Here is a 13,364-nt window from a genome sequence, read left to right on the forward strand (position 1 = left end):
TTTACATTTTCTTACATCATGTGCTCACATATGCAACATGGAGCATGAATAAAATAGAAACAAAGGTTTTAAAAAATTGTGTGCAGTTCTAGCTGAAAGTTGCACATCATGTCTGGATAGCTGAATTTATGGTTCTACAAAAACAATTTTACTATGTTAGCTGGCAACAGTAAAAATCCTGATTTAACTTCGAGAAAACCAAACAATTAAACAATTGTTATGTACCACAGAAAACACAAAAACAAGCTAATATAAAATTATAACAAAGTAAAGGTTAAGAACCTAAACAAAGATTTAAAAGGCAGAACTGCATAAGGATAACTCTGATAGTAAAAGACGGGAGTGGATTAGTGACTTACAAGAAGATATTTCATATACTGAATGGGGTAAAATATGTTCAAAAACACACACTCAAACCATTAACACTCGTTTGAGAATGATACAATTTAATTGGATAATGCGAACATACATATCCCCTGTACAATTAAATAAATTTGATCCTAATATAATTGATCTATGCTATAAGTGTAATATGCATCAGGGTACACTATATCACTGCCTGTGGAAATGTGAAGAGATCCAAAAATTTTGGAGCTCTGTGTTAAAATATATCTCTCAGATCACAACTTCTCCTGTACCGCTTTGCCCTAAGTTATGCATTTTAGGCTTGTATCCAGATGACTGTACTCTGTCGTGTGAGGAAAGAAAAATGGTCGATCTTTGTTTGCTACAGGCCAAACGCTGTATCGCCTTATGCTGGAAGAATGTTGGTTGCCCCTCTTTTAACCACTGGTTAAATAACTTAACATCGAGTTTAGCTCTTGAGAAACTGACCTATATTGTTAGAAAGAAGGCTTCTGAATTTTACAACATCTGGAAGATATTTTTGGATCTACTGAGGAGTGGGGATGTGGGGGGGGGGGGGGGGGGGGGGGGGGGCGGTGAGTGAATAAGAAAACTAGATAATGAATAATGTCTGACTTGCTGTTGGGAATATACTGTGTAACCTATATTATGATTTTTTATTTTATTTTATTTTATTTTATTTATTTATTTATTTATATTTATTTATTTTTTTAATTGTATTTATTTGTATGGTTTGCTATCTTAATTTATTTAACTATACATTTATTTGGAATCCTTTAGGATTAACACTTCAATTATTGTTATTACTATTAATATTATTATTATTATTATTGTTGGTGTTGGTGTTGTTGTTATTATTATTATTTTAATGACTGCCATACGTTCATTTTATGTTGGTGTTGATACTGTTGAAAAAACAAATAAACATACGTTCAAAAAAAAAAAAAAAAAAAGGCAGAACTGCATAATATAAACTATAGCTTCAATATCACCTTAATAGTTTCTAGTATAAATGGCACTAGTCAATACCCAAAAGCATAAATATCAGCAGCTTTGGAGAAAGGCAGCTGGTCCTCATCAACCTCTGGGCTCAATTTTCGAACAATTTCTGGAGCCAGGTAGCAGATCCAGCCCTGTGGTATCCGCAGCACATTCTTTCTTCTAAACACCGAAACACAGAGAAGAATAATTAGGAGAAAAAACATGGCTCACCATAAATTTATTGCCTAGATGCAGTTTCTTTCACTCTTACCTGCCTTCTTGTACCACACCAGACATTCCAAACAGGCCAAAGTCTGTAATCACCACCTTGTTTGTGTCATAGAACACATTCTTGGACTTCAGATCCTTGTGAATGATGCCTTTAGCATGAAGATAACCCATTCCCTGCAACAAACAAAGATTTTCTGAACAAAAGATTTTCCTACATTCACAAAAAGAAAATGAAGATGACCCAACAGTAGATACTTTTAGTTTATATGTTTAAAGCCTCGTTGTGTAGATTTTGATTTTACGTGTGACACTGTGAGGGGAAGCACCAAAACATGCTGAAGTGCAACATATTTCAATCTTGACATTGTATCCAAAACAGTACATTTTCCTACTTGTTATATAATGTACATAGTGTATGTTTGGCATTTCTTGGCTACAATTCCATCTTATTTATCAACCAATAGAATATGCAGGTATTACTTACCTTAACGATTTCCTGTGCAATCTGTCTGGTTTTATTTATGTCCAGCAGGTGACCTCTTTCTCTTACAACAGAATATAGAGTCAGACCCTTACAGAAACTGCAGAGGAAACACATGCAGTATGGTTACAAAATAAACATCACATCACAAAAAGTCAAAAAAGCAGCAAACAACTTTTTGTATAGAACTTTATATACAACAGTGCACATATGCACTTGTGGTTGGAACTGCACTTGAAATGGGGGGAAGCCAGCATAAGTGACAATGCAGTGTTTGGGTGAGCAGTCATGCAGCAGTACCTGGTGATAATAGCAAGATGAGGAGGAGCCATGCATGCACCCATGAACAGGATGACGTTCTCGTGCCTGGTCTGCCTGTAGTTCATAACCTCTTTTTTGAAGACTTTCAGATGATCCTGGTTGTTGCCATCAATCTCTAGAAGGCGAATGGCCACCTCACCATGCCAGCGACCTTTATGCACCTTACCCCAGCGACCCTGGACATAAAGCCAAAATTTAAATTAATAATAATGTTTTTTCTTTTCATTTTTTGAACAGGAGTTTATATTTCTACGATACCAATCTGCTTTCACCTTTCCAATAAGCTCTCCCAGCTGTAGTTGCTCATACGGGATGTCCCACTCCTGGAGGTAGACACTGGTCTGGCTGACCTTACGAGAGATGGGGACCCCAGAACGGCCAACAGCCCGACGGCGGCATATAGAAGAGGGCAGATCATCCAGACCATCTTCATCATACTCTTCCTTGGAATAACTCTTTTTTGCGTCAGTCTGGTCAGCTTCTTCTTTATCCATAGATGTGTAATCTTCCTCTCCTTCCTCTCCTTCCTCTTCCTGTAACACATGGCAGAAGAATGAAAGTGAACACTGATGTTAAACACTTTGATATCTATTACTGGAAATAGCAGCACTTGGTATACAAATGTGAAATAGGTATTGCAGTCTTGTAATTCTCCATTCAGACCAAAAGTATTTTGGATAGTTATACAATTCTTGTGGTTGCTGGAAGAAATATTTGATGGAATAAATAACATCCATCAGTATGAAGAGTATGAAAAGATTGTTCTACTGGGATGCTGCTCCCTTTTAGCCTGGAAAGTTCATCGTCATTAGGAGGAAATGTTTACCAATATCTTCAAAGATAATGGCAGGCAGGAAATGAGCTTAAGTTAAATAAAGAAATATAATAAACCCAACTAAACATCCCAGCAAATCCATTACAGGCTAGACCTCAATCCAATAGAGATACTGTGAAATAACCTCATATAGACAGTCACACTGGGTGTTGTATGAATCAGCTGGATCTGAAGCAGTTCTGCGAGGAAAAAAAACGTCCCGAACACTCGGTAGGTCTGATGTTAATATAGCCAACACATCATTTAATGTTTCCACAAAAAAAGTACTGCTTAATGGGAATGTTCAATACAGGACCTCGGTTATGGCTGTAGGATCATTAATGAGAAGACACGAGGATGGGTCTCTAACAAAGTACTAAAATAAAGTTTTTAATACATTAACAAAGCAGCCCAAAAACTTGCTTTTGCTGAAGTATTGTGTGTAGATTTGTGAGACAAGAATGAATTGAATCATTTGAACAAAAGGCTGAAAAATAACTAAATTTGGAACATTTGAAACAAGCTGAAAAGTTACTCCACCATTGCCGCATTTGAGTTTTGGACGAAATGTATTCTGGGATATTTAGCTGTACCAACAACACAAAAAAATCACCACCAATGCATGCTCGATAAAACAGGCGGAGCGAGAACACATCCGGGAATTTTTTTGCGTTCTCAGCTTGATGCGTGCTTTGAATTGGAACAGTACTTGGTCTCCGATTGATGACGTATTACGAGTACACGAGAACACAAGTACGCATATTGAGACGGGGCCAATATTTCCAGGTTTTTCACTCACTTGATGTATCAGGATTACTCCACGTTCAGAATGGCTGACAAGTTAATGTCACATAATAAGCAGTCACATGTCTACAAAACCTCAACAGAGACAGTTTAAGAATTAAATCCATCCTGCTGTGAAAGCACATTTCACTGCACCTTCACTCCTCCCAGTCCACTTGTGACAGCCTGATTGCTCTTCACCGAATACGGTACAAACACAAAACTCATCGTCACGCCCCCAAGTCTTCTGACACTGGAGCGGCCAAACACTATTTCTGGTTTCCACTTTCAAGCAAAAATATCTTGTGTTAAGGAAGCAGATCTCAGGAATCTAATGTTAATATTCCTCTACATGCAGTGTTGATCAAAAGAACCCATAATCAGTTTTCTCAGTGTCAGAAAAAAAGGAACATGCTTTAGCACAGTGCATTGGCAAGTATTGTAAATGACATGAGTAAAATATACATGTAATGGAGACAAACCAGCAATTCACATCCTTTTCCCTTCATCTTTTTAATTTAATATACTGTAATCCAATCCAATCAAATTTTATTTATAAAGCACATTAAAATACCCAACACAGGAAGTGCTGTACAGAAAATAAGTTATGTGGCTTCTATTACTCACCAGTCCCTGTTCTGTGGCTGTTATTTGGGTCTCAGTAATCACCATCCTGAAACCAAAGAAATTAACAAGAATTCACCAAAATTTGTAACAAATTAATTTATCTTTAAAATAACTACATTTGGAAACTTGCTGAGAGCTACTGGCTGCCAAAACGGCTCCTCTTTCTCCTCTTTCCATGTCCCGGCATTGTGCTGGGCAGCAAAACTATTTTGCTCCACACCCTCCTGGAGCCTTATTTTATAGAGTTTGCATGTGTGGCTTTTATCCAGGTGCTCCAATCCAAAAACACCGGCCCGCATAAAGAACTATATTGTCAGTGGCTGGGTTTCTGACCCAGCATTTTGAGTGTTTTTTGGTAAATTTGTATTAGAATAATATGTGTAGTTCTGGTGTTGCATTATTAGTTAGGTTTTAGTTGAGCCTATTCTAGTTTAGGTCCATCTGTGTCCTCTTCTGTAAGTCTGTTCTGGTTTCTTTTATGTAGTCTGCCATACGTGTCAGCGTATTTCATGTTGTGTAGTTGGTGCTGTCGTTTGTACGTCTGTGTTTCCTGTTGTATTTTGAAGGTCTGGAGTTTCCTCGTTCAGTGTACTTAGTTTTACACTTCCCCTCTGGTGTCACTATGTTCATTTGTGTCAGCCATGTGATTCCACTTCCCCTGATCACCCCTTGTGTGTATTTAGTCTGCGTGTTCCATTCTCTTTGTCAGAACGTCTGTGTTTCCACGTCTAGTCATAATCATAGTCATCTTAGTTGCCACCGTTATCATGTTTGATCAGAATTTTCAGTTAGTTTTCCCAGAATGGGTTCCAGTTTAGTTGTCGTTCTTGTTTTGGGCTCTGTTCATGTCTACCAGTCTGAATAAAACAGCTCGCTTTTTGTTCAAGGCTCTGCTCCGTCTCCCCCTATGTCCGCACCTCATTTTCACACACTCGCAGTCAGCTCCTGCTGACCGTGACATATATGAACAAATGGCTTACAGTGTAAGTGCCCTAAAGCTAGAAAAATGTAAGATTCTACTTTATTCTCCTGCAAGGAGGCAGACCCAGGAATGTTTCCTAAAACCACAAATAAAGGTGGTCAGTATTTTGATAGGATGTAATATCAGCAGAAACTCAGATGCCATGATAGATTTGTTTCCAACTCATGTTATCTTATGAGTTTTACAAATTCAAGAACATTTTGTAAATAAACTATTTTTTAGGTTTTAGTTTGTGTTTTACAAAAACATTAACAATAATAATTTTGAATATCACCATAAATACTATTTATGTACAGTGTGTGCTTAAGAGAGTTTAAAAGAAAAACCGTAATGATATACAGGTCAATCTAACAATACTTTGTTAGATTGAAAGAAATCTTAAAATTTGCATTGCTCTGGTGGATAAAGAGAGTGACTCACTGTGTCGATATAAAAAGAGGAGGAAGGCTGTAAAACCTTGCAAAAGAGTCCAATGCAAGTCAATGTCATTGAAGCTCACCTCTGTTTAATGACAGATGGTGAGTTGTCGAAGATATCCTCAAATTTTCTGCCAGTGCTGCCATTTGTGCTGTTGTTAGGTGCTGCTAACTTGTGTTAGTGAAACTTTCTTTTTAGTGGATCAAACACTTCAATCAGCTGTTGTTCACACAGCTCATAGTAAACTGGAAAGGGGAGGGTCGCATGTCTAATCTCGTGACAATAAGCAATTGTGACAATATTGGGGATAAATAAGTATGTTTATGTACACGTAAGCTTTCATGTGTTAGAGACTTCGATTGAGGTAAGGAGGAAGAGGATGAGGGGGAAATAAGGAAGGAGAAAGAGCAGCGGTGGAGGAGGAGAAAGACAGAGAAAGGAGAAATATCAAACTATACCTACAAATGTTAAATGCTAATATACAGTTTGAAAGAGCCATTTGTGAACTTTAAAGTAATTTAGAAAGTGTACTATGTAAGTGGACTGTTTGGTAAAGCACTGCTACTGTTTGAATTCCTACCAAATCGGACTTGAAATCATGATAGTAAGTATACGAATGAAATAAAAGTGCATCATTGGATCGCTACATGAATGTTGTATTCTCTTACCCAGACTCATTGTGACTGCCAGGATGCTGAACGCTGTGTGTGGAGGCAGGAACATCTGTTGGAAAACTCAGCTTGAGAGCACTGCACTACTACAAAACTACTTATCATCACTCAAAATTGATGCTTGGATACTTGCAGTACATGACATGAGGACAAAGGATGTTTGAAGCTGTCAAACTATCACGTTTGAGCCTTTAAAAATGTTTTTAACCAGTTTGACAATAAAACACTTTACAACAATTCTTTGAATGGTTCAAAGACAGATCATGATGCTCACATGCTCAATCATTCACTTGACACTTTTAAACATGAAACTGGTTTTGCCATACAGCCCAGTTTTAAAATAAAAGTTGGTTATTCTCAAAAATCTACATAAAACAGATTAAACTGATTTTCATATCATTTAAAACTTATTTGGAATAACTCACCAAATATTTTTTTTTAATCATATATTTTTTTAATCAATGTTTTTTTTAAACACAAAAGGTGCAGTTTAAGGTATACCTGGAATTCTCCAGCGTTTTTTTTTTACAACTGAAGAAGCCTCAAACTCTAAAGACTCACAGGGCTGTAAACATTGCCCTAGTCCCACATCTCAACAAAGTCTTCCTGACAACAAATGAGGCCTTATTTTCCACAAAAACACACTTTTCACTGTAATTTCTACAACTTTAATATTTAATTGAATTTATAGTTAAATATATCGTTTCTAAGGGTGAAACAATGCTGTCTTTATTACGTTGCATACCTGGGAAGTTGAAGCGGTTGTCCCAGGAGCTCTGTGGTGATGGGTTAGGTGGGGGGGTGGCACTTACGCTTGGAGGGTTACTCTGCTGGAAATGTGCTGGAGAGGAAGGTGTGGAAGAGGTGGCTGATGACGGGTTACTGCTGGATTCCAGCTGGTTAATACTGGGGACAGGGTCCTCCAAACACACAAGGAGTCCATTATTTCAATTATTTCACATTAGTTATTTCTTGCACACTGATCTCAACAATCTTCTCCATTTCAGTATTGAAGAATAGAAAGAGCTACAGCAGACCTGAATGAGATATAACACATATTAGAAAGCTGCACTTACCCTTTTGGTTAGTGCCTTTGGTAAGGTGCCAAACTGCACTGAGACTTCGGCTGTGTGATCAATCCGATTGTTGATGTCTGATGGTACCGATTCTGCCCTACGCATCCTTGGCACTACCGGTCAGATAAAAATACAAGCTTTGAGCTTAAAATATTTTCAAAACTTTACAATTCCTAAAATAAAATAAACAGGCCCTAACATGCTGATACTATCCTGCCCATTATGATATCCTTCCTAATATGCTACTAGTGTAACTGTCAAAGCTAATGGGAGTCCATTACAAAATTAATAGCATTGTTGCCAGTAATCGCTAGACTTGAATCACCTGGATGATTGGTCTACAGACATTACTAAGTACTGTCGTGTGCCCTCATCTTCCCAGGCTGGGTTTGCATCTCCTCCCGAGGTCCATGTTGTAGTGTAGAGCGGCACCAGTTGTGACCTGGCGTACCCTTTGTTACTGATTTCTAAGAACTACAACTGACCACAAAGAAAAATAGAATTTCCATAACAATTTTCCTAAAACTACAAGTTGTAGGATGTTTTCATAGAACTGAAAAAACCTGTATACCCACTTTTATCTAACATATTTTCCCTTACCAAAAAAACCCACAATAGAGTTATATAACAAATCAATGGTAATCCCAGTATGTTTACAAATTCACTAGATAACAGACTAACACTTTCTTTTTTTTACTCTCCTTTACTCATAGAATTGAGTAAAGGAGCAAATGATCAAGGACTGCTGGCCCTTAGGTAGCTAAATTTAAGTGGACTGGCTCTTATTTAGCACTATTCTACTCTATCCGAGTACTTAAAGCATTTATACAGCATGCCTCATTCACCCATTCATACATGTACTTTTTTTTCTACGCAAGTGCTTTCTATCTAACTTTCACACACATTTACACTCGGCTGACTGTATCAGAGAGCAACTTGGGATTATTTGGCATGTAGACTGGAGTATACAGGGACAGAACCACCAACCTTCTGATTAAGGATGACCTGCTCTACCTCCTGAGCTACAGCCCCACCCATTTCTGAGCTCTGGATAACGGTTTCATCAGTCAGGACTTTCCATACTGATATGTGTGCGGCTGTGAGTAAGCGCATAACTATTTGCCTGCACTGCTGTGCATGTGTTGCACATGCATGAAATGGACCAGGTAGTAAGTGAACATAGGTGAGGATGACCAACACTGGTCAGGGCCACGAATGCTGGAAATTGGCCCGTTCCGATCTCTGGCCAGTCTAACCAGGAGATTTCTAATGTAATCTTTAACACCACTAGACCAGTAAAGTCACACATCACTAAATTATTTTAATGTTGCTTACATGTAGCAAATGATATCCGACATGAAGGTGCATCTTTGGTACACTTGTTATGGCACTTTAACCTGTGAGGAGAAGAATACTCTAAATATTACACTAAAGAAATCATGACACGTTGTACTGCAGTCTGACAGAGTGCACGATCTTATCTTTACAGTTCTTACTTGCAGTGTTTACACTTGACACCAAACATCATGCTCTTAGAACAAACTTGACATGTTTGGGAGAGCCAGGACTTAGTCGAAAACCTGCAAAAGATACGGAGAACAAATATGACAAATATATTGAGAAATATGTTTAAGAATTTAGTCAGGTGATAATAGATGATGAGTAAAACCCTAGCCTTAAATTTTGTGACTATACATCTAAATGTAGAATTTTAATTTAATAATAGTTTCATTTAGAATGACTGACAGTGTAAAGTCATATAGTAACTTCTGCATGCTGTGAATACAAAGGAATTCAGGAAAGAACAAAAACATCTTGTTCATCAAGCTGTTCTTAAGCTAAAAAACGTAAATTTCTCCTGATGAAGCCAAAGCATGATCACAGGTTCAAATATCATTTCAGTCTGCTAATAAGAATAACATTTCATATGTAAAAAGGAGTGTAGTATTACATGTAGTATAGAGGAGTCCAGTATAGTACAGTATGAAATAAACATACTATATGTTTACATAAAATTTCACTCAAATTGGACTCAAAGGTTATTTCATGGGCAGGTATGGGCTATTCCTTCATTCCTTCAGATAAAATCAAGATCAACCTCGACCAGACTGACAGCAAGAAAAAAGTATGGAGAAGGTGTGAAAGGGCTCATGAACCAAAGCATACCACATCATCTGTAACACGGCGGAGGCAGTGTGATGGCATGTGCGTGCATGGCTGCCAGTGGCGCTTGGAAACCCGTGTTTATTGATGATGTGACACAGGACAGAAGCAGCCGAATTAATTCTGAGGTGCTCAGAGACATACTGTCTGTTCAAATCCAGCTAATTTAGGCGGCCTTTCATAATACAGATGGACAATGACCCAAAACATATAGCCAAAGCAAGCCAGGGGTTTATTAAAGGAAAGGAGATGAATATCCTTGAATGGCCACCTGATCTTAACCCAGTTGAGCAGGATTTCGCTTGCTGAAGACAGAAAGGCAACAGCAACTGAAAGCTGCTGCAGTAAAGGCCTGGCAGAGCATTAAAAAGGAGGAAATACAGCATCTGGTGATGTACGTGATTGCCAGCAAAGGGTTTTCAACCAAGTATTAGCCATTGTAAGTAATTAATTCAACTACTTTTAAACCCCTGAAATTAAGGGATTGTTTTAAAAAATGTTCTAGTTCCTCACATTATGCAATCTTTTTGTTTAACCCACTGAATTAAATCCGAAAGCCTGCACTTCAACTGCATTTGAGTTGTTTCATTTAAAATCCACGGTGGTGATGTACAGAACTAAAACTAGAGAATGGAAATAATGAAATAATGCAGTGTGAATACTGTTTGAGTTAGCTTTTTATAATTGCTCAATCTTGTACAGCAGTGTGTACACTGAATATGCTGACTCATCCACATGAAAGCCAAACTGCAGAACTGTTGAAAGCTGAAGTTCACACAAAAGAAGAAGTTTCAAAGTAGCAAAACATCTCTAAAATGTGCACTAGAAAAAGCTAATGACAAAAGAAAATTCAACATCAAATAAATCAGAATAAATATTGAAAGCTGATATTCTTTAAATCACTTGAAGAGTTGTCTTATGTGTTTTAAACATCTAAACCCAAGAATCTTAAAATCTTGAAAGAAAAAGCAGAATATCTGCATGTCTACTCTAATCTGCTGTGTGTGCAGATCAATGACTTCTTCTCAAACAGGAAGTCAGTAAAATAAAGTCGAATGGACAGCAGCATCTTGTCAGAGGACAGCGTGACAAACACTTTAATCGAGGGTTCGTCAGCATCTTCTTAGTAGAGGTGGTGACATGCCACATTCTGCTTTTGTTGCTTCCTCTCAAACAGGAAGTCAGTGACCCGCCTGAAAGTGGAGCTAAAGTTCACAAAAAGTAGCCTGTCATAAGATCCTGCAGAGTCCAGATTCTGTTTCAACCATAAACTTTCAAAACCTGCTGTGTGTGTGTGTGTGTGTGTGTGTGTGTGTGTGTGTGTGTGTGTGTGTGTGTGTGTGTGTGTGTGTGTGTGTTTGTGCATGTAAAATAGTTTTTAATCTTGAACGGTTTTGTGAGGTTTATTTGAGTTGAAATGTGGGAGAATCCATTACAGACAGGCAAATGGTTTCAGCTCTAATCATCTACTGACCCCAACTTCCCAGATTTGAACCACCTATCTGCTGAAGACAAATCCACCAATAAAAAATAAGCCTGGAGTTAACTGGCCAATCAGAATGCTTTATCCAGTTACTACTGCCATACTGTTACTCTGTGGCAAATTCCTGTCAGATTTCTCTCGGTGCACTGGTTGAAAAACTGCTTCTAAATCCAAAACCGTAATGCCTAAAAAAATAAATAAATTTAAAACTAAAAAAAAAAAAATACAGAAGATGGAATGATAATAATCATAATTAGGATAACAACAATACTGTGAATGGTTGTCTGCATTCACACTTGCACAAAGATTATGCAGATGATATCACTGATATCAAGATGATATCAATTTATTGATAAATGAATGTCAAAAGTTTTATGTTTTTAGTTCACTTTAGCTTCAGTTTCCAGATTTTATGTTTTGAAAATGTGTAATTTTAGTTTAGTTTACATTTTTGTGTTAGCCGTTTGTTTTTATATTCTAAGTGGTATCTCAAAAAAAGCCTAATATGTTTTAAGAACTACTGTACAGACAGACCACTTCATGTCATGTAAACATCCCAGACTCGACATGCACCAATTCCTCCTGATAGCTGTTGTGTTAACATTTCCTGTTTATTTTATTTGGCTTAAGTTAGATGCTCAAAATATCTTTTCAGTTAGTTTTCGAAACACAATATGTAAAATGCATCACCTGCAGTGGCCATAACATAACATGTGATAACTAGAAGTTTTTTTCAAACTGGTTACTGACCTGTGGGTTACAGCCAGGCCAATGTCTCTTCTTATTGTATGGGGGGAACTTCTCTGCATGGCTAGATCTGTGAAGAATATTAGAAACCAGCATATCAAAAGAAGAGATTTTGTCAAATTGATACAGAGAAGGGCCAAAAGTCTATGTGAACAGAAATCCACTCCGGTAGCTTTTATAGAAACTCACTGTCCAATAAGATGGGGGCGACGGGCATCATGTACGGAGCTGAGGCTGGGACAGGGCCAGGTGTTTGGGCGGACAGCAGAGGTGATCTTAGACCTGAATCTTCAGGACTGATCCCAGAGCCGTTGATCTGAATAGCAGCCAACACTTGTTTCTTCTTACAGGCCCTGCAAAGACCCGACAAATTTGTAAATTCTACGGTGAAACCTCCTTACACTATAAATGTGATTCATGAATTACACTATAAGGATAGACAAAATGATTTTTTTAAATAGTTTTCACAATTGTGGAGATAAGAAATTGATTCAGGAACGTACATAGAAATCAAAGTAGAGCTGAAAATGTATGACTGCAGAATTCCTTCTAAAACCTACTTGCGTGTCCCAGGATCCTCGTTGCGGTTGGTCGGCTGTGAGTCATGACTCTTGTTTTTCGTCAGTGCAATATTGGGAAGCAATTGCAGCAGTTTGCGAGAGGGTGGTGGTGGTGTGTGGGAGGACTTGAACGTGTGGGTCTTTGAGACCTGTGTTAGCGAAGGGGTGCTTGATTCGAAAGAGAACGGATCACTCATGCTCTCAGCTGGTACAGTTGGTCTCTGGTCATCTGAACAGGGTACCACTGATATAGAGATGGAGCGGCCATGATTGTTGTTGGGTTTTAATGAGGTAAAAGGGCTACCAGAGCTTAAAGAGGGTGTAATAGGAGAAAAGGGACTGCTGTCCTGTTGTGACTCAGAACTGCAGGAGCCTGAGGTATGCCTCAGATCACCTCCTAGAATTAAAGACAGTTTGGATCATTACTTGTGAAATACAATCAGTCTGTAGGAGCTGAAAATTATACTGTAGTATTTAGTGCCAATCCTCATTTCTTTATATTTTGCTTCCAAGGAATAACCCTTTTTTCTGTAATTTTTTAAAGTGGTCTTCAGCAATAGTCCTTTCAGATTTCTGTCTAAGTTTTTCTTTTGACAGTGGCTGTTTCTTCACTCATCGTCAGTTCACTCCCTGTACCTGACCATTTTCCAAGAAGCATTTG

General features: G+C 38.0%; 1 protein-coding gene across 5 annotated transcripts in view; it reads right to left on the minus strand.

Moving 5' to 3' along the window:
• Positions 1–13,364, minus strand: part of LOC146504641 (kinase suppressor of Ras 1-like) — a 62,845-nt gene that overhangs the window by 5,537 nt on the left and 43,944 nt on the right. For 4 of the 5 annotated variants that reach the window (XM_085130757.1, XM_085130759.1, XM_085130761.1 and 1 more), the window contains 14 exons: positions 12,704–13,100; positions 12,333–12,496; positions 12,147–12,213; positions 9,247–9,330; positions 9,086–9,147; positions 7,751–7,863; positions 7,420–7,594; positions 6,672–6,726; positions 4,605–4,650; positions 2,653–2,913; positions 2,360–2,556; positions 2,063–2,159; positions 1,619–1,752; positions 1,396–1,527 (listed from right to left, as the gene is read on the minus strand). In XM_085130757.1, coding sequence (XP_084986883.1) covers positions 1,396–1,527; positions 1,619–1,752; positions 2,063–2,159; positions 2,360–2,556; positions 2,653–2,913; positions 4,605–4,650; positions 6,672–6,726; positions 7,420–7,594; positions 7,751–7,863; positions 9,086–9,147; positions 9,247–9,330; positions 12,147–12,213; positions 12,333–12,496; positions 12,704–13,100 — 1,984 coding nt within the window. Of the gene's footprint in view, positions 1–1,395; positions 1,528–1,618; positions 1,753–2,062; positions 2,160–2,359; positions 2,557–2,652; positions 2,914–4,600; positions 4,651–6,671; positions 6,727–7,419; positions 7,595–7,750; positions 7,864–9,085; positions 9,148–9,246; positions 9,331–12,146; positions 12,214–12,332; positions 12,497–12,703; positions 13,101–13,364 lie in introns of all 5 variants that reach the window. The other variant, XM_085130758.1, reaches the window with a different exon arrangement.

The sequence above is a fragment of the Neolamprologus multifasciatus genome, chromosome 14, assembly GCF_963576455.1.
Source record: "Neolamprologus multifasciatus chromosome 14, fNeoMul1.2, whole genome shotgun sequence".
NCBI classification, from domain to species: Eukaryota; Metazoa; Chordata; class Actinopteri; order Cichliformes; family Cichlidae; genus Neolamprologus; species Neolamprologus multifasciatus.